This window comes from Branchiostoma floridae, chromosome 5 (assembly GCF_000003815.2).
Source record: "Branchiostoma floridae strain S238N-H82 chromosome 5, Bfl_VNyyK, whole genome shotgun sequence".
Classification (NCBI taxonomy): Eukaryota; Metazoa; Chordata; class Leptocardii; order Amphioxiformes; family Branchiostomatidae; genus Branchiostoma; species Branchiostoma floridae.
Window position 1 is genome coordinate 19,647,513 of NC_049983.1, and position 16,737 is coordinate 19,664,249.

Consider the following 16,737-nt stretch of genomic DNA (forward strand, 5'->3'; position numbering starts at 1 on the left):
GCATCAATTCTGCATCATGATCACGGTAGATAATACTATGTAGGTACTAACCTTGCTTAACCCTCATTGGTATGTCCGTAATCACTGATAACCCACATTTGGTTTGACGGAAAGTCTTTGTTGGTAGGTCAGTTGCACCTTATTCACAACAGTCTACGACATCGCCTCTTATGGACGAATCCTCAATTCCATTGGTTACAAGTATACCACTGTCCACGGCACTGTTGTTTCTGGGCGGCCGCTCAGCATTGCCGGATATACTGTAAATGCATTTAAGTTCGCGGGGATTTAATTTCGCGGTAACGGGAAAAATGACTTTTCGCGGTGGATTTAATTTCGCGGTAACACCATCGACTGCAGTCTAATACCTTAATAGAATAATGTTCGCGGTGGATTTAAGTTCGCGGTAAAGTGGTCGCCGCGAAAACCGCGAACATTAATCCACCGCGAACATTTCTGCCTTTACAGAACTAGCGTCTTCGGCAACCCTATATTCGGATAGCGCTCCAGCAACGCCGGATAGGCCGCCGTCCTTGGTATTGCTGTTTCCGGATGGCATTTCAGCACCGCTGGACACACCGGCATCTTCGGCACTGGACATACCGGTATCTTCGGCACTGGGCGTACGGGCATCTTTGGCACTGGGCATACCGGCATCTTTGGTACTGGACATACCGGCATCTTCGGTACTGGGCATACCGGCATATTTGGCACTGGACATACCGGCGGTATCTTCGGTACTGCCGTCGCCGGAACACCTTTCAGCACCACCGGACTGATCACTGCCTCCAACATCGCCGTAGCAGGATGGCCCTACAGCATCGCTCGACATACCAGTGTCTTTGGCATGGTCGTTTTGGGAAGTGCCTTCAGCACTGCCGGCCTTATTGCTGTCTTCGGCACTGCCGTCCCCGGATGGCCCTTCAGCAACGGCGGACATCCCAGTGTCTGTGACATCGCTGTTTCTGGAAGTGCCTTCAGCACGGCCGGACACACCGGCGGCTTCGGAAGGCCCTTTAGCACTACCGGAGATACCGGCGGCTTCGGAAGGCCCGTCAGCACTGCCGGACATACCAGTGTCTGTGGCATCACCGTCTCGGGAAGTGCCTTCAGCACGGCCGGACATACCGCCGCTTCCTCCGCTGCCGTCACTGGAAGGCCCTTCGGCGATCCCTAACACATCGTCATTTTCGGAAGGCTCCTCAGCGGCAGTGTCATTTTCAGATATTGTATACAGTCCCCGTACACGACGTTCACAAATGTTAAAGGTGTAGAACGGGTTCGGCTTTCTGGACTCTCTGTTGTTTTCCAGGTGGACAGACGAACGTTGGCCATGATGAATATACGCCGAAGATGTGACGTCGTCTCGGATTTCTTCGTACTGATTTTCACGAAGTACATCTGAATCATCATCATCCTTTATGGTCGCATACTCGTGATCACTCACGTCGGTGGTTTCTTCTTTGCTGTGATCAGGACTTTGTTCAGCAGATGTCGAGTCGTCTGTGTGATCACACCAGAACTTTGCAACCAGCAGATATCCCCAAAGGCCGACTAGAGCGGCCGCGCACGCCACTGAAATCCAAATGTACACTTCTTCATTATTGTCCGGTGTTGATTCACCAAGAAGAAAACTGAGTACCATAGTTGTTGTAAGAGTCATATCTGTTGTCCGACTTGTATCCTGGCCGTTTTTCGTAGTTACCTCTTCAACTAAGGGTTCTTCCACTGATATGACTGCAGAAGCGGTGACGTTGTTCACCGAGCTTCCTTGTGAAAATGACGCCACACAATGGACGGCCTGGTAGTTCCACCTGACTGCCTGGCTCTGTCCGATGACCAGGAGGGATGTAGCCTTTCCGAAAAAGTTCCCACAGGCTGTGCTGTTGACTGATTCGTTGACATTTGGTACCGCACATGGAAATGCCCAACCTTCGAGGCTCACGTTGTGTTCTACACGAGCGGTGATATTTGCAGGGTATGTCAGGGAACTTGCTCCACTTGTTCTTGCGTATTTCCCTGGTACGTGTACAGTCAGAACCAGGGAACCGGGCAGCTGCCAGGATATGTACGGCTCTTCCTCCCAGTACACATCGCACGTGAATGCTTGCCCGCCGTTTTGAGCTGACACGGTCACTTTTGGAGGCAAACACGGTGGAAGCCTTTGCAACAGTGTCTCCGAAATCGCTTCTCCGTTTTGTTCTGGTGGAAACTGACAGACTGCATCCCCGTTCACGCCTGGAATCGCTGATAGTACAGACAAATATTCGGGAATCCAGGCAGACGAACACATGCAGCGAAAGGTGTTGTCAGACATCGTTAGAACCATCATTAAGTTTCCTAGTCCTTCTGACCAACCCTCTGCAAGAACTGTCAACCTGTTCCCAGACAGGAGAAGCGCCATCAAAAATGGGCATGGCTTGAAGGTACCTGGTTCAATTGCTTCTATCTTGTTGTGATTCAAGTCGATGTGCTCCACTGACGATAATCCCTCGAAGTACTCTCTTTCCAGACGAGTGAGGAGATTCTGTGCGAGTACCAAGGACCTCAGAGCTGTCAGATTTTGGAAAGCTCCTTCGTCTATCAGAGAGAGACGGTTTTCGCGTATACGAAGGATTTCCAGGGAATGCAGGCCGTCAAACCATCCACAAGCGAGGCGGGATAGTTTGTTTCCGCTGATAGCGAGGGTGTTCAGGCGAGAGATGTTTGCAAATGTGCCCGGCTCGATTGAATCAACAGTCCCGTTGATCACATACAGGTATCGCAGGTTTGGTAAGGTGTCGAAGAGAGCTCCCTTCAGCCGAGACACTTGAAGACCTGAAAGTCTCAGAATGTCGATTGACGCTGGCAGGCACGCTGGGAAGCCGTCGTTTACGGGCTCGTGTCCATTGTTGTTACCGGCACCCAAGTTTTTCAGGTTGATCTTGTCGCATGTAGCACAACCGGAGAACGGGTTTCTGGCAGAAATGGTCGGGTCAAGCTGTAAATCAACGCCGTTGCAGAGTCCAAAGATGACAAAGGGATCGTAGTGACATTTGCTGGAACAAACCTTTTTGCCTTCTCGTAACGCACTCGTAAACGATAACAAAAAAACGAAAATACTCAGCACGCCTTGTGTTGTTGGCATCTTCGGTTGCTGGCTAGTTCTACTACTAAGCAGGTTCAGAACAGTACAAGCAGAAAGGTTTGCGTCAAAACGGATGTACGTTCAGTCTCAGACTAACAACTAAACGGAGAGCAAATCTGAATGTCCTCTTTCTATCGGACTACAGGACGAAATGTCAGTCTTAGTGGAACTACAGCACGTGGACCAAATGCGTGCGTCATCGAAAAAAAAAACACCAATGCATATTGTTAAGGCGGTGATCCAGATACATAAGTATTAGGTGATTTGACGGATTGGTCTGGCCTGGGCCGGAACTGATTTCAGAGTTATGACATGGCAGGATATGAACAGCCACATTGCATCTTCACTTCGAGACTGGCGGAGCACTGACCTCTGGACCTTTCTTTTGTTAACGTCGTCTTGTTGCTGTTGTGCCAAGTTCTATGTCTCTATCACTAATTTTATGTGAGCGGATGAGTGTCTGAATAAAGAACGATTGATAGCTCAAAGTTGGTAATATTTAGATTTGAGTCTTTAAATTTGTAGTAATGATTCCCCCATTTGTTAACGGCTACTCATGTATACTACGAGGGCCATTCAGAAAGTGGGTGGACGCATCAGGAAGGATGTCGTCCATTAAATTTCAAATCATTTTGAACATCTGTAGGTGAGAGACGGAAATAGGTGAGTGAGGAAGAAGCCAGACTGTGTCGGTCATTTCTGGTGCTCCCTATACCAAGGAGAATATCGTTAAAGTGTATGTTGAAGACTTCTATTGGATATAAAAAGAAAGGGAGTAGTTTTTTTTAAGCGTAAGTAGGACTGAGAAAGTTTTGAAGTTGACCCTCACAACTTTGGTCGCCGATTAACTAGCATGGGAAACCCTCCCCTCACCTTTGGTGGACACTTGTAGAGCGCTATATATTTACTGTAAATGCAGAAATGTTTGCGGTGGATTAATGTTTGCGGTTTTCGCGGTGACCGCTTCACCGCGAAATTAAAACCATCCCGAACATTTTTCTATTATGGTATTAGACTGCAGTCTACGGTGCTACCGCGAACTTAAAGCCACCGCGAAAAGTCCTTTTTTTTCGATACCTTGAAATTAAATCCCAACGAACTTAAATTCATTTACAGTAATAGTCATGCGTCTGAATGTGTGTTATGTTGATCCATCATATGGCTCAGAAAATGTATAACAAACGTATGCGATAATGTTGCAGAGGAAAAGATTTCGCTTTACACACCGAATGAAGGGTTTGGGCCGTCGTCTGCCCTTGACACCTGGTATGGCGAACAGCTTCGCTTTTACGTAAAAAATTCAACTGGTCTACAGAAATATGCAGACATATCGAGTTATGAATTGCTTGTCCAAGTAACTAGGATAACACGTCTCTGTAATCTCCGTCACAAGGAGGGATCTATCGCACACATAAAATCTTTACGGTCAGGAAAATGGTTAACTTTGGCAAGTAAACGGACGGTTGAAAATAGATGGCAAAATGTGGGTAACGTTATAGCTGTATTTTATGTCAATAAAAAACAGGCACTGAATATGGCGTTAGCGCCGTCAAGTCAACACGCCGAATAGTCGTTATCTGCCTATTACTGTCATTGATATCATCATCAATTAGAGATGCGAATGTCGCTAAATAAAATAGAACTTCTAGTGCAGTATGGTTATGTGAACAGCACCAAGCTACGTCAAAAACTAAGATAGAAACTTCGCGCAACGTATTATATGTTGGCTGTTGTATACTCTTGGGACCGACGGTTTGTATATTCATGTTCGCTTTGTGGTCTTGGGTTGTGAAACTACAGGGATTCCCATTGAGAACGCAACGGAAAATACTTGAGGCATACCTTAGTAGGGACGGCGTGTATAGTTCAATCAGCTAAGATTTTCTACATGTAGTTTTTAGTTAGCTCACAGGTGCTCATAGAAGGTTTCTTTGTTGGTGGGTAGTTGGTAACGTTATATAATTTGAGCTAAATAAATCAGTACGACTGAAGAAAGACAACAGCTTATGTGACGTTGATATATTTATTGCAAAATATTGTATATTGTACCTGATATCAAAGAGGCACCGCCCCATTGCTCAATGTAGAATTTTTTTACAATTATGATATGAATATCAGATGCAACTAGGACAATGACATCGGATATTCTCTGGCTAGAAACTAACGAACCAGCGTAAATTTCTTGCCAAAAACCAAACAAATAACCTGAGGCACAGGTCTTTGACAAAGGTATCTGCCTTCTACATAACGTTACGCACTTGTACATATATTCTTACGTTTGTATTAGAATTGTATGTAAAACAGCGTAAACGTTATGATCGTGTAATCGAGGGCCGTTCGTACAATTTGGAGAAAAAGTCTTGTTTTAGTAGTTAAGCGGGTACAAATATACATGGCAAACACATACATCAGAATACATCTATGGGTTAAGATATATCTCAACATCAAAAGTAGAAATATCTCTGTGCAGCAGCGATTTACAGTCAATATACCTTTAGTCTGTCTGGAATTCTTGAATCTTCAAGACCGACCGAATCTAGATTGTCTATGGATAGAAGAAGGGAACACCGTTCGCGAAATCAGGAACTTCGGTGCTGCTGTCGGTTTCCGGAAGTTCGGGAATATCAGGACGGCCGCCGACTCCTGGGTACTCGGGAAAACCACCGACTCCTGGGTACTCGGGGCCAGCAGGTCTGCCGTGTCCGGGGTACTCGGGGCGGCCACTTGCTCCGGCGAAGTCGGGACGGCCACCTGTTCCGGGGAAGTCAGGAAAACCATTTGCTCCGGGAAAGTCGGGAAAACCACCTGCTCCGGGGAAGTCAGGAAAACCATTTGCTCCGGGGAAGTCGGGAAAACCATTTGCTCCGGGGAAGTCGGGAAAACCATTTACTCCGGGGAAGTCGGGAAAACCATTTACTCCGGGAAAGTCGGGAAAACCATTTGCTCCGGGGAAGTCAGGAATACCATTTGCTCCGGGGAAGTCGGGAAAACCACCATTTCCGGCGAAGTCTGGACGGCCACCATTTCCGGCGAAGTCTGGACGGCCACCAGTTCCGGCGAAGTCTGGACGGCCACCAGTTCCGGCGAAGTCTGGACGGCCACCAGTTCCGGCGAAGTCGGGACGGCCACCATTTCCGGCGAAGTCTGGACGGCCACCAGTTCCGGCGAAGTCTGGACGGCCACCAGTTCCAGCGAAGTCGGGATGGCCATCTGGTCCGGTGTTCTGGGGACGGCCACCTGGTCCGGTGTTCTGGGGACGGCCACCTGGTTCGGTGTTCTGAGGACGGCCACCTGGTCCGGTGTTCTGGGGACGGCCACCCGCCTGCGGGTTCTGGGGACGGCCATCTGGTCCGGTGTTCTGGGGACGGTCACCTGGTCCGGTGTTCTGGGGACGGCCACCCGCCTGCGGGTTCTGGGGACGGCCACCTGGTCCGGTGTTCTGGGGACGGCCACCTGGTCCGGTGTTCTGGGGACGGCCACCTGCTTCGGGGTTCTGGGGACGGCCACCTGGTCCGGTGTTCTGAGGACGGCCACCTGGTCCGGTGTTCTGGGGACGGCCAGCTGTAGCAAAAATATGATATAAGATTGATTGTGAGCAACCATCCACGCAAAGCAAAACACCATAGACTCTTGTTAAAAAATGTGTCTATCAACATGACAAATCTTGAAATAAAAACTTCATACTGATTAAGTATCTAATACAGCTCAAAAAAGAACAAGAAACAGTCATGCCTTCAAGTACCTAGGATTGATATGTTCAAAAATTCGTATTTTCCTAGAACTATCGTAGAGTGGAATTTGTCATCACCAAGCACAGTAGGGGCTAGATGTGCAAAAGTTAGGTGTGACGGGTCGTTCAGTGTAATATAATCAGCTGCTGTCGCACCGCGTGCCTGCGAAGCTGGTGCGTTACGCCGAAGGGCTGTTATACCGGCTATATAAAATTTAGATACAGATACAGATACTGTAGCTCACCTGAGGGATCCTGTGGTTGGTGTTGCCTGCGGGGCCGTGCTTCAGTTGACAGCACAGCCATGGAGACCAGTAGAACACACAGGGCAAACTTGGGCGTCATCTTCAGTCTGATAACATAAGAATGGTGCGTCAACTGTCAGCTTTATTCCACAACACGATATTGCAAAATTGCTACAAATTTTGAGAGAATTTTATTCTCTGGGAAAGAAGTGGGGTTTTTGTTTTTTAAATAGCCATGTTTATGTGACACGCAAATTAATGTATTAAAAACGATTCTAAAATTGGACTGTTTTCTGCCTTTACCACCGTAAGATATGCTTGAAAGCTTAAGCTCTCTTTTCAAAGTTCACATACAGTAGCCAGCTAGACCTAACTCCAACTACGTTTATAAAGCGTCTAAATGATAGAGCTCGGTTAAGTATCTACCAAATTTCCAACAAGCATTTACAAAATATGGCATAAATCGGTACAAAACTTTATATCTATAAAAAGAAAAGTCCAGAAACAGAATTGTTCAATACCAAAATGTCCGTTTTGTAAGGCATCGGTTGAAACGGAATTTCAGAGTTAATAGCAGAATCTGATCAAAGTACAATGATTTAATCCCAAAACTACAGCCAAACCTGTACAAGCGACCACATATACAATACACAAGACCCCCCCCCCCCCCGGCCAGCGTGACCACTTTTTGGTGGTTCAATTCATGAATTCCCCCCATTGACACGACAAACCATTAGGAATGCTGTCTGTAGAATCCACCTGTCTTAGCCACATAGATCAGAGTCTTTCCTGAGTTACTCCAAAGAACACAGACGGCAATTTTTCTTGTGCCAATCAGTACACACACTCTGCTGCGAACACAAATAAAGAATGATTGAAAATCAGGCTTACCGGTAGCTCGATGGTTTGTCTCTCCTCAGTCGATTGACTTATTGGTCAGTCCGCAACCGCAGCTCTGTGTTCTTCTCGTATCTTCAGTGTCTTTTATGTTGTTCAGCAGAGGAAGTCATTCTTGATCTGAGTGGGTTGAAGTATACGCACATCCTTTCCGTGGCCCCGAAACTATGTTAGGTAGCGGGCCATGTGGTGCTTGTTTTGTTGCTACTGGCAGTAATTGAAAACATGCCAAAGTCTATCTACATTGGACGTTGGCGTTAGCCTTGGCACAACCGGGTTCCCTTTAGTAATCGTAATGTACCCAGGCTACGTTGTTATCGGTTACTGAGCATAATGTTGCTCTAACAATGTGCAGATTATGACAGGTTAATTTCGAGGGATACAAATGTTACTCGGCCATTTTCTATATTCTTAAAAATGTCCTTCTTTAAGAGTAAGAGTTTGAAAGTCTAAAGGTACGGCCCTTTGTATTAACGTTAACGCTATACGTTGGTCCTGGACATCATCGTGAAGTCAGTGACTCACCAACAACGTCATCTTAACATGCTGTTTTAATGATCGGAAACAGAATTGGTGCGGAAAAAAACATCGTAATATTTAACACTATTATGCTTTGATTTGACATTTAGGGTTTGCGTATATATGATATCGGGTGGCTTGCTGATCTTGTGCATCTGTTACAGGTTGTTGTTTTGGCGTTTTCTTGGGGATTTGAATATCCCCATCTGTCATATGTTGTCGAACATGTGAAAACCTGTCACAGATTCAGCCTTCTCTTTTTTTCAACTCGCATACGATTACATCGTTTCATGTACGTCGAAGACAGAGTTAATGAAAAACAAAGAAACACGTATATTGACAATAAGATTAGTTCAATTGACAAGAAAACAACTAATGTACTGGTGTTTTTCTTTAGCATTCCATCGTAGTAAACTGAAAGGAACGACTTCTCTCGCTATTCAACGTTTATAAGTGAATGTCACATATTTAGCAATGATGATAGAAAGTTAGAATAAAAAATAACACTTACTTTGACTATTTTTACCTTGTTTTGACTATTTTTTTGGTAGTTTTCTTCCGTGCTATATCACCAGTTTTGGGATACTGCAAATTCATTGTTTTGCAAGCAGGGCTTGATTTCGCGGTACGGGTAGAGGGGAAAACGACATTTTCACTGTGCTCTAAGTTTGCAGTTAAATCAATTCTGTGGTACAGTTAGTAGTTATACAGTTATTGTGCCCTCTGTACATCTCAGGCATCTATTGTACAAGAAACACACTGTGTGGCCATTGCCATGTATTGACAATAAAAGCAACACTGCAATGTACACAAGCATTTACTGCATAAGTGCAATGCATTTTGTATCAAAGGTCCAGTGCACACAATTTTTGCCTTGTGCAATCCTTATTTTACTGATCTGATTAAGGGGTCGGCCGAGGTGTCTACATTTTAACCCATTCATCTTTTATGTTGACGATTTTAAGTGTGTCTCGTTGATATACTTTTGCAATGAAAATTATGACAAACACAATGTACATTGGGTACGCATAGTTTTGAATTCACAGTGGAGAACTTACCACGGAAACTTCGGGAATAAAAACACCGCGATCTTTTCCAAGATTTACAGTATCTGCAGACTGCAGTCCGCAGACATCACACAGAGAGGTTAAATGTCAACCACAAACAAGTGCCAAGTCTTCTACCCTTCTCAGAAACACTCACTCGCACGCGTGGGGTTCTAGTGACGTAGGGGCCCTGGTAACACACATGGGTTCATTTAATGCCTATATCCGTCCGTTTATCGTTGGGTGTTTTTCATATAGATGAAATCTGTGTGTAAAGGGTTCGGAAAACAACAAGAACAAAAAAATCTCTTCGAAAGACTAAGGAAGTGACTGTTATTAGTGACATCGACATTACTCTGCATATACTAGTACCATGACAGATAAAAAACAGTCCTGGCTTGCCTACAGCCAGTACGATTAATCAACGTGTCGCGTGATATCAAACGGGGTATCAAATCTCTGAAACTTTGCTGTGATTATCCATCAAGCTTATAATACGTATTTGAAGAAGAGCTGTACATTAAAGCAGTGTAGTAGTTGGAATTTCATTTCCGCCCTTAGTCGACAGCTGTGTACGTATCTTCTAAGATTCTAACGTTACATCGTGCCAATAAGGGATTTATGTTAAGACCTTTCCCTTTCATTTTTAGTCTATGGATTGCGCTTGCGAGGATATCAAAGGTCACAAAATGTGGACGTGCGTGCAAAATATGACCAACCTTTGTCGAAACGATCATTTCTGCGCTTTGTCGCTGATCACCTACGTGTGATCTACCGACTTGATTCATGTTAAGAAAACTTCACTCGGGTGGAAATGAGTACCTGACCGTTCCTCGGATAGGACTTTAAATAGAGGTCCCGTCTTTGAGGAGAGACACACCTCGGACGTAAGACGTATGATAATAAATGATGGAAAATGTGAAATGATTTTGTATCAGAAATTCTCTTACAAGTCATTTAAGTCCCGACTAAAAAATACGCCTGTCTTTTTGAAACACTAGGCCAGTGTGGTTAAATAACATAGAAGTTATGCCTTTTAACTGGCCAGTGATTCAGGTCCAATGTTAGTGCAGTGTGAATGTATTCAAAGTGAACATAGAGTTCACTTGATGTGCAAGTAAGAAAATGAGTTTTCTCACGAACAGAAGACAGCACAGGAACAGTTCTAAGTTGTTGGTCTCCCAAGGGCAAATGCTGAGAAGTTTATAATAGTCATTGTAACAGGACCATATGCTGTATGTAGCCAACCCGATGTAATTGATAACAGCAGCATGTGCCAAGGAAACTGAACTTCACGGTGTGTTTTCAATTTTACCGCCAGGAGAAACGAGTACGCACCACTAGTCCCCCTACGTAACAGCATAACGCATAAAATAGTTCTAGGCTAGGGTCAATGAAAGGAAGTTCGTCACTTCAACCCACTCAGACCAAGGGTGGCTTGGATGAAAGAATTCAGACTTCCTGTCCCGAGCGCTATAAAGACACTGAAGATGTGAGAAGAACGCAGAGCTGGACTGACAAAGAAGTCAAGAAGACATCACCACCGACCACCGACTGAGGAGCTGCAAACCTTCTTGTGTGCCGTCGAGCTACAGGTGAGACTATTTTTCTTAACTATTCTTGATTCACATCCACACAGCTCTGAAAGTTCTCGTCTGCGTTCTTTGAAAAGAAAGCTTCTAGTTCTTTGGAGTATACTTCAGCATCCATTCTAAACTGAACCTCACTGAAATTACACACTGCATATTTTGAAAGCCTGTAGATTTTTTAGCATAGGATCCATGAACTTTCAGCATTCCGCCATGAACTGAAATTCGTGAACATTTTTGTAGGAGGCGACTCAATGTGATCTTCCAGTTCATGAAGCTAAAATGTGGCAACTGTTACGGGAGCCTTACCATCTTATCTTCGTTCGGTGAACAGACGTAGTGATAGTTAGATACGCACGCACGTTGTAAACAAATGTTGAAAAGGGAAATTAAAACGCATGTCACGCCGATATATGGAAAGTTAGCTTTCTGTGACGTTGTCCGACAAGTTGTGCATTTGTGCGTTCTACCGCTGAATACTGCCATTTTTCTAACTCTAAACATCTAATATCTTTGCAAACCGCTAGACTGAAGATGACGACGAAGTTTGCCCTGTGTGTTCTACTGGTCTCCGTGGCTGTGCTGTCAACTGAAGCATGGCCTCGCCGGGGTGGTTTCGGGAGACAGTATCAACCGTCAGGTGAGAGTCATTTTATCAATATTTGTCATGTTGATTGACGCACGTCTAGAACGGCTTTCTAAAGTTGTGGTTTACAGAACTGATTATTTCTTCAGCTGTATTTCTAAAGCTACTGGTTGAATCGAAGTGGCGAACTTTGATTTAAAAAGGGCACAGCATCATAAATGGTAGCAGTCACCGTAGCACGTGTATATGCATTCTAAATAAAGATTTTTCTTATGATTCAACATCCAGGTAACCTTGATGGCGCAGGTTACGGTAGTGACAGCGATCCGGGTGCTCTGCCTGAAGGAGACCCCAACCCTAGGCCCCGCCCTCAACCTGGCCGTGGTCGGCGCGGCCCTCCCCCACATGTGGCTGAGCGACTCGTCGACATGCTGCAGCGGTTATTCGAGGGACGTGAAATGCCAGAGGGAATAGAACGACTTCTTCAGCGTCTATTAGGCCTTCGTCCCGAGCGTCCCGGAGCAGGTGGCAGCGACCCTGAGCGTCCCGGACCAGGCGGCCGTCCCGAGCGTCCCGGACCAGGTGGCCGTCCCGAGCGCCCTGGACCAGGTAGCCGTCCCGAGCGCCCTGGACCAGGTGGCCGTCCCGAGTATCCCGGAGCAGGTGACCGTCCGGACATGCCAGAAAACGGGGGTCGTCCTGAAGTACCCGAAACAGACGGCCGCCCTGAAGTTCCCGAAAGCCATGGCCCTGACGAATATCCCAATACCGACTTCGGTGATGCTCCTTTCTTCTTTCCGTAAACGTCCTAGATTCGGTCTTGACCATTCGAGCATAGTGATATAATGATGTCTTAGCCACTGAGAGGAGAGATATATTGACCGTCAATCGCTGCTGCCCAAAGATGTTTCTATATTTTGATGATTGAAATAAAGTATAAGACATTTACTGTATTTTGATCGATATGTTCGGCTTGCTTGCATGTATGTACGTGCCTCACACACCAGACCAAATATGTTTTGTATGGACGGTCCCGATAGTCAAACCTTATAGAGTAGCTGTGTTCCTCACTATGAGTGTAAACGTCAGAATACATGTATCTGTATGTAGAAAATAGCCAATTTATTTAATTGAAGTGTGACAAGCTACTTGTTTGATTTTTGTAAGACTTTGATTGGTTTTTGTGAGACGTCGACAAACGTTATGCATCTTAAGTCGATCCCATGTAAGCATACTTTTTATTGTCCCCTCTGTTGTATATCAAAACAAAATCTATATGGGAATGAGGCGGTGCCTCTATGACAAATGTTGTGACGATGTATCTTCTTTTACAAGGGATTTTCAATAAATTGGTTATAACATAGCAAGCCTTGTTCTTTCTTCACTTGTAATGATATATCGAAAATGATATGCCACCTATTCATCCACAAAAACATGTTCTACCTCGACATGTCAGCTCCTTTATTTAAAACTGGGTTAAGAAAATCGTGACTGACAGCAAAAACAAAAGGCGCCCGTAGGAGAGATGAGAGAGGTACATTGGGAGAAAGTCCAGGTGCACAAGAGTCAGTGCCATGGCCGGGGAACGATCTTTATTTTACACCGCTCACATCCTCTGTTCTCTATCCCTGTACTCGCAACTGTCTCCCTGAATCTACTCAGGTCCGGATCCCTGCTTTTTATCTGTTAGCAGGTTCCTGAGTTGAGATCATGATCAGGTCAGATTCTCACCAGATGTAACGGTTAGTTACTTTGCAAGCTTTATCAGCCATCCCTCCTTTGCTCGCTCATATCTCTACTCTGTCTAAGGTATTTATTTGGTCAGCAAGATGTTTCTCTGTTTGTCGGTATTTCTCAGCTCAGAAACCTCCGTGTCCATGCTTTGTACACATATGGCGCTCTATTTACTGGTACATATATTTACCATTTCCTTTCAGAAACAGAAAAAAATATTATGTTCAGCTTGTTTGGTATTGTTGCTCAAAATAGTACGCATGCTGTGAAAATGTCACCAGGGAATATAATGAATGAAGACCTTTATTGCACATTTTTGCCACACCGGGCTAAGTACAGGTCACAACAAGACATGTTGAAAAGATACAGTTCACAGATACAAAATGAGACTATTGCTGGATAAATTCAACTTCTCCTCGCTTTTCTGTTATAGTGGAGATTAAAGAGCAGATATGTTTTATGATCAATGGTTTGTCTAGTTGTATTGAAGAAGAAGACCTTTATTGCACATTTTTGCGCCACTTGGCTTAGTACAGGTCAGACGGTAAGAATCACATATATGTAACAATGGAAACAATCATACACATCTATATATGTAGATGTGCGTCTAATCTATTCTAGGACATTCGACTTCCTCTCGCTTCTTGGTAATTGTATAAATGTAGCTAACTGTATGGTTGGATTAGAAATATGAATTTTTCTACAGAACTTAGGCCATGTTGATTTGATTATATGGATGACATCCTCCGGGAACTCCAAAACTGATGCGAGCGAGCGAATAAAAAAAAAGTTTGGCCAAAAAAAAAAGTTGCCTTCAGTATGAAATCAAAGTGGCCAGGAAGGTTGAACATAGGACTAAACACACATAGTATGGTATACCGACAGTTAGGTGTAGGGACCAGTACATCACACGGGTGAAAAACATTTTTTTCTTCTTGGACCAATCCGAAAAAAAAAAACAGACCTGAAAAAAAAATCCGAGGAACAGGTTTCGCCAATTACAAAATGGACACACAATGTCGGCAGCCATTTGGGGTCTAACCGGGGGACCAAGAAGACAATAAGAGCGAAGTCAAGTAGAGTTTATAGTCAATTGCACCAAGTTTCTACAGTCAAAGGTGCAGAGACAGTTAGCCTTAAGTTTATTACATGGAGATGGGATTTTAAAATGCAGTGGGAGTTCAATAATCCACCAAACAGATTCCTTTGTAGCAAAATTGACCAATGATCATTGTTCTGAGTATTGCCAGTTCTCAAGTTTCCACAGACAATCAGGTCCAGGTTCATGTCCGGACCTGGAAATGATCCTCTGGACCTGAATTTTCTGTACTGGTACCTCCCCCAACCAACAATAGATTTTTTTCTGTCCTTTCACATCTTATTCTTTGACTTTAGATTCATTTTGGCATTCTATGGCATCAGTTACTGATACTTTTTTTTTCAATCTACGGAATATTTGTGCTCATTTTACAGCTGCTTTGCACAATGTATTGTGTGGTCGAAAACTTTTTGTTTTGTTTTGGAAATGGCCAAAAATTGGTGCGAGCGTGGATGTCATCCATATAATCAAATCAACGTGGCCTAAGGGCGAGGGGAGTATTAGCGTATATCCCCATCTGTCCTATGTTGCCGTAGTTCCATTGTAGTAAACTGTAAAAAAAGTGGAACAAATTCTCTCATAGCCTGGATAACATACCCCAACCTCAAAAATATCTTTTGTGTTACTTGAGATCGGGCTGGGGTTGGGTAACCAGGCTAATTCTCTCATTATTCAACGTTTATAAGTATCGTCACATATTTGAAAATGATGAGTGAATGAATAACACTTACGTACTTCAACTATTTTCTTTACTTTGTGTTGGCTATTTTTGCGTAGTTTTCTTTCGTGCTCTATCACCAGTTTTGGGGTACTGCAAATTCATTGTTTTGCAAGCTGGGCTTGATTTTGCGATACGAGTAGAGGAGAAAATGTCATTTTCACGGTGTCAACCATAAACAGGTGCCAAGTCTTCTACCCTTCTCAGAAACACTCACTCGCACACGTGGGGTTAGTGACGTAGGGTAGGGCCCCTGGTTACACACATGGGTTCATTTATGCTTATAGGATATCCATCCGTTCTATCGTTGGGTGTCTTAGATGAAATCTTTCTGTAAAGGAAAAAACAAAAACAATAACAAATCTCTTCGAAAGACTAAGGAAGTGACTGCTGTTTAGTGACCTTGACATTACTCTCCTTTCCCATGATAGATAAAAAATAGTCTTGGCTTGCCTACACCCACTACGATTGATTAACTATCCATTAAGCTTATAACACTATACGTATTTGAAGAAGAGCTGCACATTAAAGCAGTGTAGTAGTTGGAATTTCATTTCCGCTCTTAGTCGACAGCTGTGTACGTACCTTCTAAGATTCTAACGTTACATCGTGCCAACAAGGGATTTATGTTTAGGCCTTTCCCTTTCATCTTTAGTCTATGGATTGCGCTGGCGGTGATATTAAAGCTCACAAAATGTGGGCGAGCGTGCAAAATATGACCAACCTTTGTCGAAACGATCATTTCTGCGCTTTGTCGCTGATCACCTACGTGTGATCTACCGACTTGTTTCTTGTTAACGAAACTTCACTCGGGTGGAAATGAGTACCTGACCGTTCCTCGGATAGGACCTTAAATAGAGGTCCCGTCTTTGAGGAGAGACACACCTCGGACGTAAGACGTATGATAATAAATAATGGAAAATTTGAAATGATTTTGTATCAGAAATTCTTTTGTAAGTCATTTAAGTCCCGACTAAAAAATACGCCTGTCTTTTGAAACACTAGGCCAATGTGGTTAAATAATACAGAATTAAGGCCTTTTAATTGGCCAGTGATTCAAGTCCAATGTTAGCGTAGTGTGAATGTATTCAAAGTGAACATAGAGTTCACTTGATGTGTAAGTAAGAAAATGAGTTTTCTCACTAACAGAAGACAGCACGGGAACAGTTCTTGGTCTCCCAATTGCAAATGCTGAGCAGTTTATAATAGTCATTGTAATAGGACCATATGCTGCAGCCAACCCGATGTAATTGATAACAGCAGCAAGTGCCAAGGAAACTGAACTTCACGGTGTGTTTTCAATTTTACCGCCAGGGGAAACGAGTACGCACCACAAGTCCCCCTACGTAACAGCCTAACGCATAACATAGTTCTAGGCTAGGGTCAAATGAAAGGAAGTTCGTCACTTCAACCCACTCAGACCAAGGGTGGCTTGGATGCAAGAATT

General features: G+C 44.2%; 3 protein-coding genes across 6 annotated transcripts in view; 2 read left to right on the forward strand and 1 right to left on the reverse strand.

Annotated features, from left to right (window-relative positions):
- LOC118415901 (UDP-galactose translocator-like) overlaps nucleotides 1-16,737 on the forward strand; it is a 53,667-nt gene that overhangs the window by 24,041 nt on the left and 12,889 nt on the right. The window lies entirely within an intron of this gene.
- LOC118415902 (collagen alpha-2(IV) chain-like) lies at nucleotides 5,137-8,169 on the reverse strand. Of its 4 annotated transcripts, none has more exons than XM_035820835.1 (4): nucleotides 7,994-8,169; nucleotides 7,103-7,209; nucleotides 6,554-6,688; nucleotides 5,137-6,391 (listed from the first exon to the last, which is right to left on the reverse strand). In XM_035820835.1, the coding sequence occupies exons 2-4, from the start codon at nucleotides 7,200-7,202 to the stop codon at nucleotides 5,673-5,675; spliced, it is 954 nt and encodes a 317-aa protein (XP_035676728.1). In that variant the 5' UTR covers nucleotides 7,203-7,209; nucleotides 7,994-8,169; the 3' UTR covers nucleotides 5,137-5,672. The 4 variants fall into 4 exon arrangements, with proteins under 4 accessions (XP_035676728.1, XP_035676727.1, XP_035676726.1 ...); XM_035820834.1 differs by having other exon boundaries at nucleotides 6,527-6,688; nucleotides 7,994-8,168; XM_035820833.1 differs by having other exon boundaries at nucleotides 6,500-6,688; nucleotides 7,994-8,168.
- On the forward strand, nucleotides 11,014-13,102 carry LOC118415906 (translation initiation factor IF-2-like). The gene is made up of 3 exons (XM_035820839.1): nucleotides 11,014-11,159; nucleotides 11,681-11,793; nucleotides 12,028-13,102. The coding sequence occupies exons 2-3, from the start codon at nucleotides 11,688-11,690 to the stop codon at nucleotides 12,540-12,542; spliced, it is 621 nt and encodes a 206-aa protein (XP_035676732.1). The 5' UTR covers nucleotides 11,014-11,159; nucleotides 11,681-11,687; the 3' UTR covers nucleotides 12,543-13,102.

What these genes read in the sequence shown, in the direction of transcription:
- LOC118415902 (XM_035820832.1), bottom strand. Translation starts at nt 7,202, where the DNA reads ATGACGCCCAAGTTTGCCCTGTGTGTTCTACTGGTCTCCATGGCTGTG. An exon ending in CCAACCACAGGATCCCTCAG is followed by an intron (nt 6,689 to 7,102) that starts GTGAGCTACAGT and finishes TTTTTGCTACAG; the next exon opens with CTGGCCGTCCCCAGAACACC.
- LOC118415906 (XM_035820839.1), top strand. Translation starts at nt 11,688, where the DNA reads ATGACGACGAAGTTTGCCCTGTGTGTTCTACTGGTCTCCGTGGCTGTG. An exon ending in GAGACAGTATCAACCGTCAG is followed by an intron (nt 11,794 to 12,027) that starts GTGAGAGTCATT and finishes TTCAACATCCAG; the next exon opens with GTAACCTTGATGGCGCAGGT.